Consider the following 22406-nt stretch of genomic DNA (forward strand, 5'->3'; position numbering starts at 1 on the left):
ACTGGTTACTGTTGCGGCGTTACGTTGCGGCGTTACGTTGCAACGTTACGTTACATTGTGGCGTTACGTTGTGGCGTTACGTTGTGGCGTTACGTTGCGGCGTTACGTTGCGGCGTTACGTTGCGGCGTTACGTTGCTGCGTTACGTTGCGGCGTTACGTTGCGGCGTTACGTTGCGGCGTTACGTTGCGGCGTTACGTTGCGGCGTTACGTTGCGGCGTTACGTTGCGACGTTACGTCTACGTTACGTTGTAACATTATGTTGTAACATTACGTTGTGACGTTACGTTGCGACGTTACGTTGTGGCGTTACGTTGTGGCGTTACGTTGTGGCGTTACGTTGTGACGTTACGTTGTGGCGTTACGTTGTGGCGTTACGTTGTGGCGTTACGTCGTGGCGTTACGTCGTGGCGTTACTTTGTGGCGTTACGTTGTGACGTTACGTTGTGACGTTACGTTGTGACGTTACGTTGTGGCGTTACGTTGTGGCGTTACGTTGTGACGTTACGTTGTGACGTTACGTTGTGACGTTACGTTGTGACGTTACGTTGTGACGTTACGTTGTGACGTTACGTTGTGACGTTACGTTGTGACTTTACGTTGCGACGTTACGTTGCGACGTTACGTTACGTTGTGACGTTACGTTGTGACGTTACGTTGCGACGTTACGTTGCGGCGTTACGTTGTGGCGTTACGTTGTGGCGTTACGTTGTGGCGTTACGTTATGGCGTTACGTTATGGCGTTACGTTGTGGCGTTACGTTGTGGCGTTACGTTGTGGCGTTACGTTGTGGCGTTACGTTGTGGCGTTACTTTGTGGCGTTACGTTGTGGCGTTACTTTGTGGCGTTACGTTGTGACGTTACGTTGTGACGTTACGTTGTGACGTTACGTTGTGACGTTACGTTGTGACGTTACGTTGCGACGTTACGTTGCGACGTTACGTTGCGGCGTTACGTTGCGGCGTTACGTTGCGGCGTTACGTTGCGGCGTTACGTTGTGGCGTTACGTTGTGGCGTTACGTCGTGGCGTTACGTCGTGGCGTTACTTTGTGGCGTTACGTTGTGACGTTACGTTGTGACGTTACGTTGTGACGTTACGTTGTGACGTTACGTTGCGATGTTACGTTGTGGCGTTATGTTACGTTGTGGCGTTATGTTACTTTGTGGCGTTAATCTCTAACATTTTCTTAACCAACATAAAAAACCACCGCTATGGTCCTTAAATAGAATAACCTGATGAATCTTTGTAATGTCTTAGGTATGAAAAATTGTTTTAGTTTTTCAGTAACGCAGGTGAATTCTGACTGTTAACTGCATTTTTAGATCTGAAATATGAATAACATTAGTCGTCTGTTGGTTGACGTGTTCGTGCATTAGCTGCTCTTTCTTGGTGTCACATGCTTTTTCATACATCGAGATATTTAGGCTCCAAAACACGTCTTTATTCAGACGAGTGGAAAGAAAACATTTATTTTACAACTTTGTCTGTTTGCATCTATAAATTTCTCCTAAATGTAATAAAAGTTACCGTTACATGACGCCTCATTTGCATATTTAAAACAACATTCCATAAAACGTATAACACAATAACTCCTCTTAATGTGAGTGATGAAGTGGTCTTATTAATAAAACTATATATTATGAAGCTTTCTGCAGAGGGGTTTGTTCACACAGCCTCATTAATACACATTTATTAATTAAAACAAGGTGAACATCACTTTTTATTTGACATCTGTTGACAGTATTTCCTGATTTATGGAGTAATATAAAGAGATATCCAAAAAGGAATTTTTAACCTTCAAAACGAACAGCTTCACCGTCAGTCATCAACTTGGGAGATTTTATGGTGCATTCTTCACCATTCTGTAGCGTCTCCGCTTTAAAGATGAATATTTAAAGAAGGCAACCAACAATGTTCTTACTTCCTGTCCGTGTCTCTCACCTCCAAGTCCATCGGTTCCCACTGAAGACAGAAATATTTTATTACAATAGAATACAAAGAACTTTTTCACAAGATGTTTGTTCTACCCACACGAAAGCCTTATTACTCTCAAATTCTGCACACAAATTTGTTAAAATCTTGTTTTACTTCTTTACTGAAGATTTCGTTAAACTTGTTTTTCTCTTTTTTCAAAATGAACTAAGACCCTGAAAGGAGGAAGGCTTTTCAGGACCTTTAGAAGAAGTCACAACCGGCTGATCTGATGTATGAAAGATGCAAAACATTAAAGTTGTGGAAGAAAACAGTCGGACAAAAAACATCAGGAGAAACTTTTAATTTCAGACCAAAAACACAAAGTATATGACAGCGTGACATAAACCCTCCACAGAGGACGAAGACGAAGCTCCTCCTCTTCAGCCCGATCGTCCAATCACGTGTCCAGAAACCTTCCTTTGCATCTTTTTAATTCACCTCGAGGAGTTTTAAGAATCACTGGTTTTCATGTGATATCCTAATAAAAAGCATTCATGAAGTAAATGAGATCATCCCACCTGTTCCCAGTCTGGGCTGAGTCACTCTCTCAATCCATCAGCTCTATTCATTCATGTTCCTTTCTTCTTTTATTCATTTAACTGGATGAAGATGAGATTATTTTGCTGACAAGACTCTTTGAACACCTTTAACGGACTTTGTTCCTCCGCCATCTTGTTTCCTTCACCAACTCTTCCTGGTTCGCTCGTACGCACAATGATGACATATTTACATATCTGCTCTCTTATATGGCTCATGGATCTGAGAACAAATGGGATACTATGAACTAAAGTGCTGTGACATATTGTGTAGCTGGCTTTGCAACAATGTCATGTCGATCAAATATTTCAAAGTAAATAACTTGAGTGAGCGGACCAACCGAAGTTTAATTCATGTATTTGTTTTTCACCATGAAATGGGAACTAGTATTTCCTGGTCCTCTTTGGACTGCAAGCTGCTTCTAGCGAGAGCAACATTGAGCATGTATTAGCCAACAGGATGTGAGGAAGCTGAATACTTCTATACCTTCTGATCTTCATTCCATCCACACAGGAAACAGCTGTTAACAGGTTCTCTGGATCAACAGTGTCAAACTCCACTCATTCGCTTTGGTCTGAAATAAAATAACTCAAGCATCAGACTTCATCAGACTTCATGCATCAACATTTGAAAAGTCGTAATCGTAAAGGCTCTAAAACTACGCTGCAGCGAGCTGAAACAAGTGTTTCCTCTGAGGATGCAAAGCGCTCCTAAAGCACCTCGAAAAAGGTCTGAACCTCTACGGAGACCAGCTCAGCGGTCCGTTCGTTAAAGTGAGACCACGATCAAGAGCATCGGTCCAGCTGGCACGTGGAAGCCAACATGCATTTGCATATTTCAGCGAGTGTTGAATCATGAGAGGGAATTTATCTCCACATTTTAAAGGGGGGGTATTTGATGACCAACGATGTTACGATTCATCCCGAGAGGAACGTGAAGGTCTGAACCGTCTAGATGAAGAGTCAGAGGATTCACTGGGAGTCAAACCAGATTCAGTCCTCAAATGGAAAACTATTCAAGATGAAATATTAGAGAAATGTTCTGACAGAATGGACCTTATTCTTTGCGTTTACGCATCTTGTCATTTTGAACTTCCATTTTAGTATAAAAGCATGATTATCGTGCTCTGTGTCACCAGCTTTATCCTCCTTTAAACATGGGAATATTTTTACAAATCGAGAAAAACAAACATTCAGATTCCCAACATGTGATCAGTTTACTCAAATACTGGCCCAAATTCTAGAGCTGTGAACATCTGTGTGAGAACGGGCGGAGTTACTTTTTTATGTTACTCTCACTGCCAGAAGGGTTGACACAGGTCCAGTGCATGTTGGGTATTACAAGATTATCATAATACATTCAATAAAGAATCAGCAATGTGGTAATAGCTGGATAGCTAGCAGCATAAGGTGAAAACCCTTCCTTTAAAACGTGCACTTATAAAGACCCTGTGCGTTTGATTCTGTGTATATATAACGCGACTGACTGGAGCCCACTTTGCTGGATGGGAGGTGGGCTTAAGGTTTAGGGGTGGGGGTGGGCTTAAGGTTTAGGGGTGGGGGTGGGGTTAGGGCTTAGGGGTGGGGGTGGGGGTTGGGGTGCTGTTGTTAGAAACCCAAACTTTCCCAAAGTCGTTCGGATTAAATGTCGGTACTGGTTTATGCTGCCGTCCTCGGAGCATTTCGCAGGAGTCGGGGTACATCAGATACCCGGAGAACGTGCTGCTGCTCTCATCACTGGTGAAGATGCCGTTGGTGGTGTCGTCCTTCACCTGCAGCCACACCATCTCCCCCATGGTGAGGTGGAGGACGACGGTCTGGCTGGTGGTGGACTGGTCGGTTCCTTCTGTTACTTTGATTACGGAGAAGAAGTTTCGGAACAGGCCAACCTTAAGAGGCTTTCTCCTGACGGCCAGGTTGAAGGTGAAGACGTAGGTGCCGTTGATGGGGGCAGTGTACATGCCCATCAATGGGTTGAAGTGCGCCGGCATGTTGAGGATGACGCGTGGGAAAGGAACAGGCCAGTTTGGAGCAGGAAACGACTGGTTCATAGATGCAGAGAATGCTGATTTGATGGCCGGGGAGCAAGGCCCAGGCACCCCCATGAGACCCATACTGCCCTCTTGGCCTTTTAGCCCAATGGGGCCCTGAACACCAGTGTGACCTTTGTCCCCTGCAGCTCCCTTTTCTCCTTGTTTCCCATCAGCGCCGTCTGCCCCATCCGTGCACTCACACATCCCCTGCTCACCTTGGTCACCCTTCTGGCCGGTCATCCCGGGGTCACCGAGCATACCCATGTCGCCTTTGTTGCCCATTATACCCTTGGGTCCCATAGGTCCCAGGACCCCAGGCAGACCCCGGGTTCCGGCTGGTCCAGGGACTCCTTGTTCGCCAGAGGGACCTGGTAGACTCTCACAGGAGGCGGGGCATGTACCAGATTCGCCTATGGGGCCCTGTGAGCCTGGTTGGCCTTCCATTCCTTCGTTCCCTTTCTCTCCTGGAGACACACATCAGGAATATTTGCATTTTAATACAGAACATATGTTGACATTCAACTGCCAGTAAAGATAATTACAATTTCTCTTAGTTTGTGGGTTTTTACCAGCTACACCTACAATCTATGGATTACACATGTTTTTTGTATTCTTCATGAGCCAGGGCAACACATATAAACAAAGCGTTGCTCCTCATTTATCGTGCATGTTTTCCTACGAAAGACAATTTTGATCTTTTCAAAATACATTTCTCTCGTCACAGGAAACTACTCGGTTGGGTTTATGAATAGTTTGTCGTTTGGTTTAAAATAACCACAACATTGAATTCTGGTTTCACATGACCGGACAGCGTTCGACCCGTCCACCTCAGCGCACTCGTGGCCTGTGTGAGAATTAACGTGTTTTTATACGTCCTATTTCACGACTTTGTCGATAACATACAAAAAAAGAAAATTCATGGGATATCTACGAATTATTGTGCACTATTTTCTGTAGGTATAGCTACGAATGCTGGATAATATTCAGCCTGCCGACCATGACCATCTCATATTAACCAGAAGTGATTATTATAGCTATGATGAGGAATGTCTCCCAATGTTAACAACGTCGAAACTCAGACTCATGTTTGAGCCTGAACCCGGTCACACCCTAACCGCTGATGTCAGATCAGTTGTATCTTTGAAACAGTGAAGAACACCTTCACAGAGAGCGGTCCTTCACACATAAGACTGATCTCAGCAGACCTTTGAAGCCCCGCTGGCCCTTCATGCCGGTGAAGCCGACAGCGCCGGCTGGCCCTTTCTCCCCCAGGTCTCCCTTCTGACCTGTAACCACAGAAGAAGACAGAAATTATTCAAACAATAAATTAAAAGCAACACAAAGTTCCTGTATTAAGATACACATAATCAATGTTGTATTGAGGATAACAAATAAAGTGAAACAAACTTCCAGGTTTATAGTTAGAGCATGTTCAGGTTTATAGATAAGGCTGGTTCAGGTTTATGGATAAGGCTGGTTCAGGTTTATAGATAAGGCTGGTTCAGGATTATAGATAAGGCTGGTTCAGGTTTATAGATAGGACTGGTTCAGGTTTATAGATAGGACTGGTTCAGGTTTATAGTTAGGGGCTGGTTCAGGTTTATAGATAGGACTGGTTCAGGTTTATAGATAGGACTGGTTCAGGTTTATAGATAGGACTGGTTCAGGTTTATAGATAGGACTGGTTCAGGTTTATAGTTAGGGGCTGGTTCAGGTTTATAGATAGGACTGGTTCAGGTTTATAGTTAGGGCTGGTTCAGGTTTATAGATAGGACTGGTTCAGGTTTATAGATAGGATTGGTTCAGGTTTATAGATAAGGCTGGTTCAGGTTTATAGTTAGGGCTGGTTCAGGTTTATAGATAGGACTGGTTCAGGTTTATAGTTAGGACTGGTTCAGGTTTATAGTTAGGACTGGTTCAGGTTTATAGTTAGGGCTGGTTCAGGTTTATAGATAGGACTGGTTCAGGTTTATAGATAGGACTGGTTCAGGTTTATAGATAGGACTGGTTCAGGTTTATAGATAGGACTGGTTCAGGTTTATAGATAGGACTGGTTCAGGTTTATAGATAGGACTGGTTCAGGTTTATATATAGGGCTGGTTCAGGTTTATAGATAGGGCTGGTTCAGGTTTATAGATAGGACTGGTTCAGGTTTATAGATAGGACTGGTTCAGGTTTATAGATAGGGCTGGTTCAGGTTTATAGATAGGGCTGGTTCAGGTTTATAGATAGGACTGGTTCAGGTTTATAGATAGGACTGGTTCAGGTTTATAGTTAGGGCTGGTTCAGGTTTATAGATAGGACTGGTTCAGGTTTATAGATAGGACTGGTTCAGGTTTATAGTTAGGACTGGTTCAGGTTTATAGTTAGGGGCTGGTTCAGGTTTATAGATAGGACTGGTTCAGGTTTATAGTTAGGGCTGGTTCAGGTTTATAGATAGGACTGGTTCAGGTTTATAGATAGGATTGGTTCAGGTTTATAGATAAGGCTGGTTCAGGTTTATAGTTAGGGCTGGTTCAGGTTTATAGATAGGACTGGTTCAGGTTTATAGTTAGGACTGGTTCAGGTTTATAGTTAGGACTGGTTCAGGTTTATAGTTAGGGCTGGTTCAGGTTTATAGATAGGACTGGTTCAGGTTTATAGATAGGACTGGTTCAGGTTTATAGATAGGACTGGTTCAGGTTTATAGATAGGACTGGTTCAGGTTTATAGATAGGACTGGTTCAGGTTTATAGATAGGACTGGTTCAGGTTTATAGATAGGGCTGGTTCAGGTTTATAGATAGGGCTGGTTCAGGTTTATAGATAGGACTGGTTCAGGTTTATAGATAGGACTGGTTCAGGTTTATAGATAGGGCTGGTTCAGGTTTATAGATAGGGCTGGTTCAGGTTTATAGATAGGACTGGTTCAGGTTTATAGATAGGACTGGTTCAGGTTTATAGTTAGGGCTGGTTCAGGTTTATAGATAGGACTGGTTCAGGTTTATAGTTAGGGGCTGGTTCAGGTTTATAGATAGGACTGGTTCAGGTTTATAGTTAGGGCTGGTTCAGGTTTATAGTTAGGACTGGTTCAGGTTTATAGTTAGGACTGGTTCAGGTTTATAGTTAGGACTGGTTCAGGTTTATAGTTAGGGGCTGGTTCAGGTTTATAGATACGACTGGTTCAGGTTTATAGATAGGACTGGTTCAGGTTTATAGATAGGACTGGTTCAGGTTTATAGATAGGACTGGTTCAGGTTTATAGATAGGACTGGTTCAGGTTTATAGTTAGGACTGGTTCAGGTTTATAGTTAGGACTGGTTCAGGTTTATAGATAGGACTGGTTCAGGTTTATAGATAGGACTGGTTCAGGTTTATAGATAGGACTGGTTCAGGTTTATAGTTAGGGCTGGTTCAGGTTTATAGATAGGACTGGTTCAGGTTTATAGATAGGACTGGTTCAGGTTTATAGTTAGGGCTGGTTCAGGTTTATAGATAGGACTGGTTCAGGTTTATAGATAGGACTGGTTCAGGTTTATAGATAGGACTGGTTCAGGTTTATAGATAGGACTGGTTCAGGTTTATAGTTAGGGCTGATTCAGGTTTATAGATAGGACTGGTTCAGGTTTATAGATAGGACTGGTTCAGGTTTATAGTTAGGGCTGGTTCAGGTTTATAGATAGGACTGGTTCAGGTTTATAGATAGGACTGGTTCAGGTTTATAGATAGGATTGGTTCAGGTTTATAGATAAGGCTGGTTCAGGTTTATAGATAAGGCTGGTTCAGGTTTATAGATAGGACTGGTTCAGGTTTATAGTTAGGACTGGTTCAGGTTTATAGTTAGGACTGGTTCAGGTTTATAGTTAGGGGCTGGTTCAGGTTTATGGATAGGACTGGTTCAGGTTTATAGTTAGGGCTGGTTCAGGTTTATAGATAGGACTGGTTCAGGTTTATAGATAGGACTGGTTCAGGTTTATAGTTAAGGCTGGTTCAGGTCTATAGTTTGGACTGGGGGGTCTTACTCCACAGATTGTAAAGCCTACTGAGGCAAATGTGTGCTCTGTGATATACAATTACAATGTATTTGAAAATGTTATTGAATGAAAAGCAATGATCCCTCAGTCAAGTCCAGTGGTCTGTTTTCAAGATGGATCCATTGTGAGACAAAGGAGCCTCGGACAGGAAGCAGCAAATCCCACACAGCAGAACTTTTCATCCCAATTTAAAGGCTCCACGAGCAGGTGAGGAACATTCCACTTCGTCCCTTGGGCTCCACCTGGTGGTTGCATTAACAATAGCAGGCTTCTACTCCCCCGTGGATTGTATTGTTCTTAATTACACACATCCGAAATATTTAGAAGATGGTTTGATCACAGTTGAGAACGTGGATGAAATCTGGCAGTTTCAGACTTGTTGGAAGTTATTTTTGTCCTATTTTATGGAGGCTAACGGTTTGCCCCCGCCTCCAGTGTTTGTGCTAAGCTAGGCTAAAAATCTCTAGTATTCGTCTGAAACCTGGTTATAATGTGTTGACTGGTTTACTGTGAGGTGTTTGTGCTACCGTGTCCACAGGATTAGCTCTTTGTTGTCTTTACCAGTGAAGTGATGGAGACTTCTTGATGTGTAACTCACCCTTCATCCCTTGATGCCCGGTGAATCCTGGAGGACCAGCGAACCCCGTCATTCCTCTTCTCCCAGGACTCCCAGGTGCACCTGATCACAGATTACAGGTGCCTTGCTTCACTGACTCTTTCAATACTTATATCACAGTCCTCACCAGTGGTTCTTTTTATTTGGTCATGAACAATATTGGAGAACCTTCTTCCAAAACATATCTGAAACATATCTGATTCATGAAGTGCGTCTCTTTAAGTTGGCGACACGAGGCTCGAGAGCGTGTCTTTCTCTTTGGCTTCTTTGCATTTAATATTTCTGAATATTCTGCTCGTCTATATCCCTCTTTATGATAGTTCCTTCAGATGAACTTCATCATGGATCTATGACCTCCCTGAGAACCACTCAGACTGTGTCATCAACCATGTAAAGATAAAACCAACTGTTGAATAGTTAAACATTTTCAAAACAAGCAAATCATTCTCTCAACAGAAGTTTCAAATCAAAGGAACAGCTGAGCAAACCATAACAGATAGACGTCTCCATACTTTGAAACAAGTTTCATAATCTTGAGCAAATCTCAAACTTAACAAGATTATTTCTCTAAACAAAGACTCAATCTTTCTCCAGATGAGGTTTTATCTTCGGGGTTCGACCAACACGACGAGCCCCGTTAGTGATGCCGACAGACAAGTCTGGTATCTGAAGCAGGACTTGTGGTCTACGTACCTGGAAGGCCCCGGTCTCCTCGGTCTCCTTTGGGCCCCACGGTGCCTTTACAGTGCGAACAGATGCAGAAGAGGGGAATCTGGTCGATGGGCGGCGGCACCGGCGAGTTCAACAGCATGTCGCAGAAGGAAGTCATCGGGTCGGGGTCTCCGAGGATCGGGGGCATAACGCTCATGTTGACGGGTGACCACGGTGCCACGGGCTGCACATCACTCATGTTGCCACCTGGTGGCCAGGGAGCCTCACTACTCATGTTGCCACCTGGTGGCCAGGGAGCCTCACTACTCATGTTGCCACCTGGTGGCCAGGGTCCCCCAGGGGCCATTTTGCCCATGCGGGCGACGGGTGACCAGTGAGCCTGAGGACTCCGAGTCGTCCGAGTCGACTGTGAGGACTCGGAGGACTCGGATGACTCGGAGGACTCGGAGGACTCGGAGGACTCGGGGCCGGACATGTTGTAGGTGTTGGGTTCGACCCCACTGCCCTCCTCACCAGCGGGGTCGGGTTTAAACATGGCTGAGCAGAGGGAGGAGAGGACGAGGAGTCCCAGTAGCCAGGATCGCAACATCTGGAGGAAGACACCAGAAGAAGAAAAACATCTGCAGTTAAGTTCCAACTAAAACCGCTTGAACCAGTTGTAACCCGTTTTAACCCGTTTTAACCAGTTTTAACCCGTTTTAACCAGTTTTAACCCGTTTTAATGACTAAATCCACAAACAAAGACAAACATGCCAGACTAAAGTCGCATCATCTTCACAGCTTTCCCTCCAACACGATTCTTCAGTGGTTGAACTGATCAGGGATCAGATAAACAGCGTTGTGTGCGCTTGTATTTGTGTGGAAATCACTGCAGCATCTGTCTTTTGGTAAAACTGTCTTTTATTCGTGTGTAACTTTCGCTCTTCTGGTCGATTGCACGTTTTTAACTCCTGCAATCAGATTCAAACCCTTCTTGGACTATTTCCTGGGATTAAATTCAAAAACAGTCGTAAAAAAATTGTTGTTGGAGGTCCAGGAGGCCATGAGGTCTAGGACTTGTATCAAGAGAGACTAGAGAGGCTGAGCCTGTAACACGGGTCTAGGTGGGATCAGCCTCACGAGGCGATCCTCATCCAGAGTCCTGCTGCCAAACCACTCGCCCAAAATCTTCACGGCCGTGGAAGATCCCCTTGACCTTTACCAGGAGGCTTTGATAGTAAAGATCCTCTTGAGTTCAACCAGGAGGCTTTGATAGTAAAGATCCTCTTGACTTCTACCAGGAGGCTTTGATAGTAAAGATCCTCTTGACTTCTACCAGGAGGCTTTGATGGGAAAGATCCCCTTGACCTTTACCAGGAGGCTTTGATGGTAAAGATCCTCTTGACTTCTACCAGGAGGCTTTGATGGTAAAGATCCTCTTGACTTCTACCAGGAGGCTTTGATAGTAAAGATCCTCTTGACTTCTACCAGGAGGCTTTGATAGTAAAGATCCTCTTGACTTCTACCAGGAGGCTTTGATAGTAAAGATCCTCTTGACTTCTACCAGGAGGCTTTGATGGTAAATATCCTCTTGAGTTCAACCAGGAGGCTTTGATGGTAAAGATCCTCTTGACTTCTACCAGGAGGCTTTGATGGTAAATATCCTCTTGAGTTCAACCAGGAGGCTTTGATAGTAAAGATCCTCTTGACTTCTTCCAGGAGGCTTTGATGGTAAATATCCTCTTGAGTTCAACCAGGAGGCTTTGATGGTAAAGATCCTCTTGACTTCTACCAGGAGGCTTTGATGGTAAAGATCCTCTTGACTTCTACCAGGAGTCTTTGATGGTAAAGATCCTCTTGACTTCTACCAGGAGGCTTTGATAGTAAAGATCCTCTTGACTTCTACCAGGAGGCTTTGATGGGAAAGATCCCCTTGACTTCTACCAGGAGGCCTTGATGGTAAAGATCCTCTTGACTTCTACCAGGAGGCTTTGATGGTAAAGATCCTCTTGACTTCTACCAGGAGGCTTTGATAGTAAAGATCCTCTTGACTTCTACCAGGAGGCTTTGATGGGAAAGATCCCCTTGACTTCTACCAGGAGGCCTTGATGGTAAAGATCCTCTTGACTTCTACCAGGAGGCTTTGATGGTAAAGATCCTCTTGACTTCTACCAGGAGGCTTTGATGGTAAAGATCCTCTTGAGTTCAACCAGGAGGCTTTGATAGTAAAGATCCTCTTGACTTCTACCAGGAGGCTTTGATAGTAAAGATCCTCTTGACTTCTACCAGGAGGCTTTGATAGTAAAGATCCCCTTGACTTCTACCAGGAGGCTTTGATGGTAAAGATCCTCTTGACTTCTACCAGGAGGCTTTGATAGTAAAGATCCCCTTGACTTCTACCAGGAGGCTTTGATGGTAAAGATCCTCTTGAGTTCAACCAGGAGGCTTTGATGGTAAAGATCCTCTTGACTTCTACCAGGAGGCTTTGATGGTAAAGATCCTCTTGACTTCTACCAGGAGGCTTTGATGGTAAAGATCCTCTTGACTTCTACCAGGAGGCTTTGATAGTAAAGATCCTCTTGACTTCTACCAGGAGGCTTTGATGGTAAAGATCCCCTTGACTTCTACCAGGAGGCTTTGATGGTAAAGATCCTCTTGACTTCTACCAGGAGGCTTTGATGGTAAAGATCCTCTTGACTTCTACCAGGAGGCTTTGATAGTAAAGATCCTCTTGACTTCTACCAGGAGGCTTTGATGGTAAAGATCCCCTTGACTTCTACCAGGAGGCTTTGATGGTAAAGATCCTCTTGAGTTCAACCAGGAGGCTTTGATGGTAAAGATCCTCTTGAGTTCAACCAGGAGGCTTTGATAGTAAAGATCCTCTTGACTTCTACCAGGAGGCTTTGATGGTAAAGATCCTCTTGACTTCTACCAGGAGGTTTTGATGGTAAAGATCCTCTTGAGTTCAACCAGGAGGCTTTGATGGTAAAGATCCTCTTGACTTCTACCAGGAGGCTTTGATGGTAAAGATCCTCTTGACTTCTACCAGGAGGCTTTGATGGTAAAGATCCTCTTCAGGCTCAACATCCAGCTCTGATTCCTTCATCCGACCAAAGATGTCGTCTCTTCTGACACGTTTAGTCTTTGATTGTTTTGGTCTTTCCGAGCCATGGGACTCTGGCAATTTTCTCTTATAGCGTCCATCAATGAAAAACAGATTAAAAATATCGATTCATTTTCCAAACTCAGCAATAAATGTATGCCTTTTTTCTCTGATTCAGATTTGACTTTCATCAAGAAAGTGCTGAAAACAATCAGTGTTTAAATTTAAATTTTAAACCCCCCCCCAAAAAAAAGACTCACCGCTTCGTCTGAGTGGCGCAGCATCATGTGGAGGAGGACGAGGACGAGGAAGAGGAGGAAGAGGGTTTGAGGAGAAGATGAGGAGGCTCTGATTTATAAACCTCGCCCAAAACAAAACCTCTTTCAGGCTCCGTCTCACCTGCCGGGACGCAGACAAAGACTGAGGAAGAGGAGGAGGAGGAAGGAGGCGCGTCTTCATTGTCCCGAGGAAGGAGAACGTTGGCCCTCTGCCTGCGACGTGACCTCCTTCACCATGAAAGAAGAGAAGACGCCTCCCTCCTTCCTCTCATCCCCCTTTCAGAGTCTCTTTAATCTCGACTCCTCATCACTCTGTAAACTCAAATGAATCAACCCACCAGTGATGTTCCCATTGGTCGAGGATCTTTAAGAACACAATGTAGAGCCACCCTAACAACAGGCCAAAGGGGGCGGAGTCTTAGAAACGGGAAGTCTAAATATTTAGCATCCAAATAAAATAGTTTACAGGATATTCAACCGGTTTGATACTTGTTTCTTTACAGGTCTGTTTAAGTTAAAGGGTATAAAGTAGTTCATGAACATGGGATATGAGTTTACAGATAATCATAACCTCTATAGAGTCGGTCTCTCTCCGTTCATCTAATTGGATGCAAAGTCCAAACGAAGCTTAATAACCGACGTGAGGTCGTGAACAACGAACCCACTCCAATGAAACCAGAACGAGTTTCATCGTATGATCATAACCCGGCGATTAATTCATATCGACTCTGTTTGTCATTATCAGAATGTCAACAATGGCGTCTGCAACGGGAACCCGACGCGGTGGAACCATCTCCACAACGAGCTACGATATCAATCAATGACGCTGATCACGGACGAGAGGTTTGATAGATGAAGCGTCTCCTCTCTTTACCTCCTTCTCGTTTCTTCTTCTTCGAGTCGATGTGCGGTAAGAAACTCAGTAAACAAATCACCATCATCATCACCTTCATCATCTTCATCACCGTGTTCAGGCCTCGCTTCACCAATTGGAGCAAACTTAAACAATTTAAAATCAATATATAAATCAATAAAAACATAACCGATTGAGAAACATTGTTTGGAGTTTGGATCCGGATCAAACATCCTGTGGTGAGACGTGAGAACGAGGACACGCTGTGAAGGCCGCGCCCTCAGAGACGGCTCCTTTATGTCCCCGGGCCGAGCTTTTATTCTGAAAAACAGATCAGAACATAAGAGGACACAAAGGTAAACCGAGCCGGGCGAACGAGGCCGACGCACAAAAGGACGACGAGGGGAAGAAAAGTTAACCTGGATAGGCGTCCTGGTTTCCACCCCGGCCCGGGTTTCACACCTGCACCTGTTCACGCTGAACAACCACCTGCCTTCCTGTCTGGAGGCCTTTGCTGCGCATTAAAAGGCAACCCGGAGGTCATCTCTGTCACCTGAGGTCAGCTTTCAGAAGGTCATGTGACCACTTTGTCTCATGATGGAGAAACAGACTGTCGTGTTCATGGCGGAAGCTTTTATCTTGAAAGGCTCTTCACGGACAGATGTTCTGTAGTTTAGTCGAGACAAAGATCCTCCGAACAACAGATGTTCTGTAGTTTAGTCGAGACAAAGATCCTCCGAACAACAGATGTTCTGTAGTTTAGTCGAGACAAAGATCCTCCGAACAACAGATGTTCTGTAGTTTAGTAGATTCTAACTAAACTCGGTTCAAAGATCCTCTGAACAACAGATGTTCTGTAGTTTAGTCGAGACAAAGATCCTCCGAACAACAGATGTTCTGTAGTTTAGTAGATTCTAACTAAACTCGGTTCAAAGATCCTCTGAACAACAGATGTTCTGTAGTTTAGTCGAGACAAAGATCCTCCGAACAACAGATGTTCTGTAGTTTAGTAGATTCTAACTACAAATCAGTTTAGTGATACCCTCTTCCTTTTTCGAATTATGGCCGGAGGGCACGGTGTCCACCAGTACTCTGTGCCCTCCGGCCATAATTCGAAAAAGGAAGAGGGTATCACTAAACTCGGTTCAAAGATCCTCTGAACAACAGATGCTCTGTAGTTTAACCCAAACCCTAACCCTCCTCTAGTTGATTAAAAGTCTAAGAGAAAATGACTAACTCCTAACTGTTGGGTTTGTTTCTTAAACTTTAGTTTTAAACGTAAAGTTTTCCCTGAAGGGACACGGGGAAATAATGAACATTCTACACAAAACCAATCTATTACATTTCGTGACTATTTGACAAAGTGCTGTGATCGGTCGCAGAGGGGAGTGGGTGGAGGTTTGTGTGTGTTGACGGTGTTGACAGCAGACTGTGGACTCGCAGTAAACACTGGCCATCAGTTATTAACACAGCAGGACCCGAGCGGAGCCTCCGTCCACGGCCTCCATTCTTCACGTGAGTACAAAGACTCTGAAATCCACTCCTTCTCTTTGTGTGTCGGCTGGCGAGGCGTTCGAGGACGTGGTCTCGGCTCCCCTTCGTTCAGGTCGTCGGGGGGTCAAAGGTTGCAGAGGTTCAAACACGGACGGATGCGTTTGAATCACTATTATCACCATTTAATTTTGTCTCCACAGTTCATCTCTTTGACCTGCTTCGATCTGGTGAGTCCCTTTTTAATGACGTGGATTATGATCATTAATGTCACAGAGAGAGTGGGTAAAGGTAAACACTGAATGGCTCCGTGTCCGTCTCGTCTCTCATTGGCTGCAGGTTTTGACTCGAGGTCATGTCCCGCCTCTTCCTCTGCGTGTCCGTCATCGTCGCTTTGTGGTCGGCGGCGGCACTCAGTCTGTCAGGTGGGTGGCTTTGATGGACAGGTGACGGCAGTGAGTTCAGAGTAAAGACGTCAGGTGACCAACAGCATCGAGGAGAGCTCACCTGAGAGAGAACCAGAGTTCACCTGAGAGAGAACCAGAGTTCAACTGAGAGAGAACCGGAGTTCAACTGAGAGAGAACCGGAGTTCACCTGAAAGAGAACCGGAGTTCACCTGAGAGAGAACCGGAGTTCACCTGAGAGAGAACCGGAGTTCACCTGAAAGAGAACCAGAGTTCACCTGAAAGAGAACCAGAGTTCAACTGAGAGAGAACCTGAGTTCACCTGAGAGAGAACCAGAGTTCACCTGAAAGAGAACCGGAGTTCACCTGAGAGAGAACCGGAGTTCACCTTGAGAGAGAACCAGAGTTCACCTGAGAGAGAACCAGAGTTCACCTGAGAGAGAACCGGAGTTCACCTTGAGAGAGAACCAGAGTTCACCTGAAAGAGAACCAGAGTTCACCTGAGAGAGAACCAGAGTTCAACTGAGAGAGAACCAGAGTTCACCTGAAAGAGAACCGGAGTTCACCTTGAGAGAGAACCAGAGTTCACCTGAAAGAGAACCAGAGTTCACCTGAGAGAGAACCAGAGTTCACCTGAGAGAGAACCAGAGTTCAACTGAGAGAGAACCAGAGTTCACCTGAAAGAGAACCGGAGTTCACCTTGAGAGAGAACCAGAGTTCACCTGAAAGAGAACCAGAGTTCACCTGAGAGAGAACCAGAGTTCACCTGAGAGAGAACCAGAGTTCACCTGAGAGAGAACCAGAGTTCACCTGAGAGAGAACCGGACGTCTTGAGGGTCTAGAAGAGGACATATGCAGCTAGACTAAAGCACCCAAACCAAACCGATGAAGCAGGAGAAGCAGAGAGCTGCACCAGCAAACAGTGGGTTCCTCGTAGACTGGGAACACTGGTCCAGGTGTTCCCAGTGGGCCTTAACCATCTCCTGCCAGCCATCTGGAAAACATGACGGACAGGTTAGAAGGGAAGTCCTCTCAGTCTGATGCAGTGACACTAAACTGGATTTTACACTACTCTACCCTAAAAGTAGATAACAAATCACATTTTTATTTTTAATGTAAGTAAGGTGCATAAAAAGGCTTCAGAAAAGATGAAAAGACGCACCAAACGGAGTAAAGTTTCTACGAGGGTCTTTCCTGTAGTGGTGGTTCTGGTGCCCTCTGTGGACTAAAGTGGTAGTGGTGGTTCTAGTGCCCCCTGTGGACTAAAGTGGTAGTGGTGGTTCTGGTGCCCCCTGTGGACTAAAGTGGTAGTGGTGGTTCTGGTGCCCCGTGTGGACTAAAGTGGCAGTGTTGGTTCTGGTGCCCCCTGTGGACTAAAGTGGTAGTGGTGGTTCTGGTGCCCCGTGTGGACTAAAGTGGCAGTGTTGGTTCTGGTGCCCCCTGTGGACTAAAGTGGTAGTGTTGGTTCTGGTGCCCCCTGTGGACTAAAGTGGTAGTGTTGGTTCTGGTGCCCCCTGTGGACTAAAGTGGCAGTGGTGGTTATGGTGCCCCCTGTGGACTAAAGTGGTAGTGGTGGTTCTGGTGCCCCTGGTGCCCCCTGTGGACTAAAGTGGTAGTGGTGGTTCTGGTGCCCCCTGTGGACTAAAGTGGTAGTGGTGGTTCTGGTGCCCCCTGTGGACTAAAGTGGTAGTGTTGGTTATGGTGCCCCCTGTGGACTAAAGTGGTAGTGGTGGTTCTGGTGCCCCTGGTGCCCCCTGTGGACTAAAGTGGTAGTGGTGGTTCTGGTGCCCCCTGTGGACTAAAGTGGTAGTGGTGGTTCTGGTGCCCCTGATGCCCCCTGTGGACAAACGTTGTAGTGGTGGTTCTGGTGCCCCCTGTGGACTAAAGTGGTAGTGTTGGTTATGGTGCCCCCTGTGGACAAACGTGGTAGTGTTGGTTCTGGTGCCCCCTGTGGACTAAAGTGGTAGTGTTGGTTCTGGTGCCCGTTGTGGACTAAAGTGGTAGTGTTGGTTCTGTTGCCCCCTGTGGTCTAAAGTGGTAGTGTTGGTTCTGGTGCCCCCTGTGGACTAAAGTGGTAGTGTTGGTTCTGACGCCCCCTGTGGACTAAAGTGGTAGTGTTGGTTCTGGTGCCCCCTGTGGTCTAAAGTGGTAGTGTTGGTTCTGGTGCCCCCTGTGGTCTAAAGTGGTAGTGTTGGTTCTGGTGCCCCCTGTGGACTAAAGTGGTAGTGTTGGTTCTGGTGCCCCCTGTGGACTAAAGTGGTAGTGTTGGTTCTGGTGCCCCCTGTGGACTAAAGTGGTAGTGTTGGTTCTGGTGCCCCCTGTGGACTAAAGTGGTAGTGTTGGTTCTGGTGCCCCCTGTGGACTAAAGTGGTAGTGTTGGTTCTGGTGCCCCCTGTGGACTAAAGTGGTAGTGTTGGTTCTGGTGCCCCCTGTGGACTAAAGTGGTAGTGGTGGTTCTGTGCCTCTCAGTCCTGGTTCTGGTTCTCCCGTACCCCGCTTCCCTCCAGGGGGTCAAGCAATACCTCCTGGATCTCGAGAGAGCAGAAGCTCTGGTCCTGGAGGAGGAGGAGCTGCCGGGAGCTGAGTTCTCCTCCCTCTGGAGCTCCAACTGCAGGTTCAAGGCAGCAGGTGAAGCCGGATCTGGGTCTGTCCACGGTGGACTGGTCTCTGCTGGATCTGGGTCTGTCCACGGTGGACTGGTCTCTGCTGGATCTGGGTCTGTCCACGGTGGACTGGTCTCTGCTGGATCTGGTTCTGTCCACACTAGACTGGTCGCTGCTGGATCTGTCCACGGTGGACTGGTCTCTGCTGAAGGGGTTTCTGGTTAACAGGTCTGATGCGCCTCCTTGTGTCTCCCTGGGTTCCTCCAGTGTTCTCCAACCCTCCGGAGGCCCACATGCTGCTCCGCTCCCGGCGGGCCAACTCCTTCCTGGAGGAGCTGAAGCCGGCGTCCATGGAGCGCGAGTGTGTGGAGGAACGCTGTGACTTTGAAGAAGCCCGAGAGATCTTCAGGACCAGGGAGGCGACCGTAAGAACATGTGTTGATGTTCCAGTTTAATAATCTGTTCTCCATCTGTTCTCCATCTGTTCTCCATCTGTTCTGCATCTGTTCTCCATCTGTTCTTCATCTGTTCTCCATCTGTTCCTCATCTGTTCTTCATCTGTTCTCCGTCTGTTTTCCATCTGTTCTTCACCTGTTCTTCATCTCTTCTTCATCTGTTCTCCGTCTGTTTTCCATCTGTTCTTCATCTGTTCTCCATCTGTTCCTCATCTGTTCTTCATCTGTTCTCCATCTGTTCTCCATCTGTTCTTCATCTGTTCTCCATCTGTTCTTCACCTGTTCTTCATCTGTTCTCCGTCTGTTTTCCATCTGTTCTTCATCTGTTCTCCATCTGTTCTTCACCTGTTCTTCATCTCTTCTTCATCTGTTCTCCGTCTGTTTTCCATCTGTTCTTCATCTGTTCTCCATCTGTTCCTCATCTGTTCTTCATCTGTTCTCCATCTGTTCTCCATCTGTTCTTCATCTGTTCTCCATCTGTTCTTCACCTGTTCTTCATCTGTTCTCCGTCTGTTTTCCATCTGTTCTTCATCTGTTCTCCATCTGTTCCTCATCTGTTCTTCATCTGTTCTCCATCTGTTCTTCACCTGTTCATCATCTCTTCTTCATCTGTTCTCCGTCTGTTTTCCATCTGTTCTTCATCTGTTCTCCATCTGTTCCTCATCTGTTCTTCATCTGTTCTCCATCTGTTCTCCATCTGTTCTTCATCTGTTCTCCATCTGTTCTTCACCTGTTCTTCATCTGTTCTCCGTCTGTTTTCCATCTGTTCTTCATCTGTTCTCCATCTGTTCTTCACCTGTTCTTCATCTCTTCTTCATCTGTTCTCCGTCTGTTTTCCATCTGTTCTTCATCTGTTCTCCATCTGTTCCTCATCTGTTCTTCATCTGTTCTCCATCTGTTCTCCATCTGTTCTTCATCTGTTCTCCATCTGTTCTTCACCTGTTCTTCATCTGTTCTCCGTCTGTTTTCCATCTGTTCTTCATCTGTTCTCCATCTGTTCCTCATCTGTTCTTCATCTGTTCTCCATCTGTTCTTCACCTGTTCATCATCTCTTCTTCATCTGTTCTCCGTCTGTTTTCCATCTGTTCTTCATCTGTTCTCCATCTGTTCCTCATCTGTTCTTCATCTGTTCTCCATCTGTTCTCCATCTGTTCTTCATCTGTTCTCCATCTGTTCTTCACCTGTTCTTCATCTGTTCTCCGTCTGTTTTCCATCTGTTCTTCATCTGTTCTCCATCTGTTCTTCACCTGTTCTTCATCTCTTCTTCATCTGTTCTCCGTCTGTTTTCCATCTGTTCTTCATCTGTTCTCCATCTGTTCTCCATCTGTTCTTCACCTGTTCTTCATCTGTTCTCCGTCTGTTTTCCATCTGTTCTTCATCTGTTCTCCATCTGTTCCTCATCTGTTCTTCATCTGTTCTCCATCTGTTCTTCACCTGTTCATCATCTCTTCTTCATCTGTTCTCCGTCTGTTTTCCATCTGTTCTTCATCTGTTCTCCATCTGTTCCTCATCTGTTCTTCATCTGTTCTCCATCTGTTCTCCATCTGTTCTTCATCTGTTCTCCATCTGTTCTTCACCTGTTCTTCATCTGTTCTCCGTCTGTTCTCCATCTGTTCTCCATCTGTTCTCCCTCTGTTCTCCATCTGTTCTCCATCTGTTCTTCACCTGTTCTTCACCTGTTCTTCATCTCTTCTTCATCTGTTCTCCATCTGTTCTCCATCTGTTCTTCACCTGTTCTTCACCTGTTCTTCATCTCTTCTTCATCTGTTCTCCATCTGTTCTCCATCTGTTCTCCATCTGTTCTTCACCTGTTCTTCACCTGTTCTTCATCTCTTCTTCATCTGTTCTCCATCTGTTCTCCATCTGTTCTCCCTCTGTTCTCCATCTGTTCTTCATTCTGAATCCTTCTGGATCCTTGAGGACGATCTGACTCAAACTCTTTGTGTTCACAGCTGGAGTTCTGGACCGTGTACACAGGTAACGTTCTCCGTCCGCCTCACATCAGCTGGTCCACTTTAGGAATGTTCAATATTAATAAACTTGTAATAAATTACCGAAGCAGCTTTGTGGGGACACGCCCCCTTATTACCAATAATACAACTGGGAGAACGTTGCATTCATGCACCGTCGGAAGAAGAAAAACACTCGAACGCCAGATAAACAGGAACAAATTGCTTCTTTTGTTTTGTTGTGTGTTCTAAATGTATACTAAATAAATTCTAATGTTATGCAACATAAATGTAAGATTCATACTACATTAATGCAACATACAGTATATGTTATATGTATTCCACATTTATTCTACTTTTTTCTACATTTATTCTACACTTATTCTACATTTATTCTACATTTATTCTACATTTATTCTACACTTATTCTACACTTATTCTACATTTATTCTACATTTTTCTACATTTATTCTACACTTATTCTACATTTATTCTACATTTATTCTACATTTATTCTACATTTTTCTACATTTATTCTACACTTATTCTACATTTATTCTACACTTATTCTACATTTATTCTACATTTATTCTACATTTATTCTACATTTATTCTACATTTTTCTACATTTATTCTACACTTATTCTACATTTATTCTACACTTATTCTACATTTATTCTACACTTATTCTACATTTATTCTACATTTATTCTACATTTATTCTACATTTATTCTACATTTTTCTACATTTATTCTACACTTATTCTACATTTATTCTACACTTATTCTACATTTATTCTACACTTATTCCACATTTATTCTACACTTATTCCACATTTATTCTACACTTATTCCACATTTATTCTACATTTATTCTACATTTATTCTACATTTTTCTACATTTATTCTACACTTATTCTACATTTATTCTACACTTATTCTACATTTATTCTACACTTATTCCACATTTATTCTACACTTATTCCACATTTATTCTACACTTATTCCACATTTATTCTACATTTATTATACATTTATTCTACATTTTTCTACATTTATTCTACACTTATTCTACATTTATTCTACACGTATTCTACAATTATTCTACATTTTTCTACATTTATTCTACATTTATTCTACACTTATTCTACATTTATTCTACACGTATTCTACAATTATTCTACATTTTTCTACATTTATTCTACATTTATTCTACACTTATTCCACATTTATTCTACACTTATTCTACATTTATTCCACATGCATTCCACATTTATTCCACATGTATTCCACATTCCAACCTTAACTTTGGTTTAATTCCATCAGAAAGAAACGAGTTGTTGTTGTTGTTGTATTTGTTGTTGTTGTTGCGGTTGAGAATCTTCTGGTTTCCATCTCTGTGGAACGAATCAAACTGCAAGGCATTGTGGACCGACTGTGTTTCAGA

General features: G+C 44.5%; 2 protein-coding genes across 2 annotated transcripts in view; one reads left to right on the forward strand and one right to left on the reverse strand.

Annotated features, from left to right (window-relative positions):
- Positions 1–4078: 4078 nt before the first annotated feature.
- Positions 4079–10378, reverse strand: LOC117747054 (inner ear-specific collagen). The gene is made up of 4 exons (XM_034556449.1): positions 9865–10378; positions 9154–9234; positions 5749–5829; positions 4079–5007 (listed from the first exon to the last, which is right to left on the reverse strand). The coding sequence occupies exons 1-4, from the start codon at positions 10376–10378 to the stop codon at positions 4079–4081; spliced, it is 1605 nt and encodes a 534-aa protein (XP_034412340.1).
- Positions 10379–15902: 5524 nt separating this feature from the next.
- Positions 15903–22406, forward strand: part of proca (protein C (inactivator of coagulation factors Va and VIIIa), a) — an 8912-nt gene continuing 2408 nt past the window's right edge. The window contains exons 1-5 of the mRNA XM_034556450.1: positions 15903–15972; positions 18422–18580; positions 18823–18980; positions 20963–20987; position 22406. The exon at position 22406 is cut by the window's right edge and continues 110 nt beyond it. Coding sequence (XP_034412341.1) covers positions 15903–15972; positions 18422–18580; positions 18823–18980; positions 20963–20987; position 22406 — 413 coding nt within the window. The remainder of the gene's footprint in view (positions 15973–18421; positions 18581–18822; positions 18981–20962; positions 20988–22405) is intronic.

The sequence above is a fragment of the Cyclopterus lumpus genome, chromosome 17 (assembly GCF_009769545.1).
Source record: "Cyclopterus lumpus isolate fCycLum1 chromosome 17, fCycLum1.pri, whole genome shotgun sequence".
Lineage (NCBI taxonomy): Eukaryota > Metazoa > Chordata > Actinopteri > Perciformes > Cyclopteridae > Cyclopterus > Cyclopterus lumpus.

Coding starts and splice junctions, on each gene's coding strand:
- LOC117747054 (XM_034556449.1), bottom strand. CDS start 10,378: ATGTTTAAACCCGACCCCGCTGGTGAGGAGGGCAGTGGGGTCGAACCC. Junction 5,830..9,153: donor CGGGCATCAAGGGATGAAGG/GTGAGTTACACA, acceptor CTGTGGTTACAG/GTCAGAAGGGAGACCTGGGG. Junction 5,008..5,748: donor GGGCCAGCGGGGCTTCAAAG/GTCTGCTGAGAT, acceptor GTGTGTCTCCAG/GAGAGAAAGGGAACGAAGGA.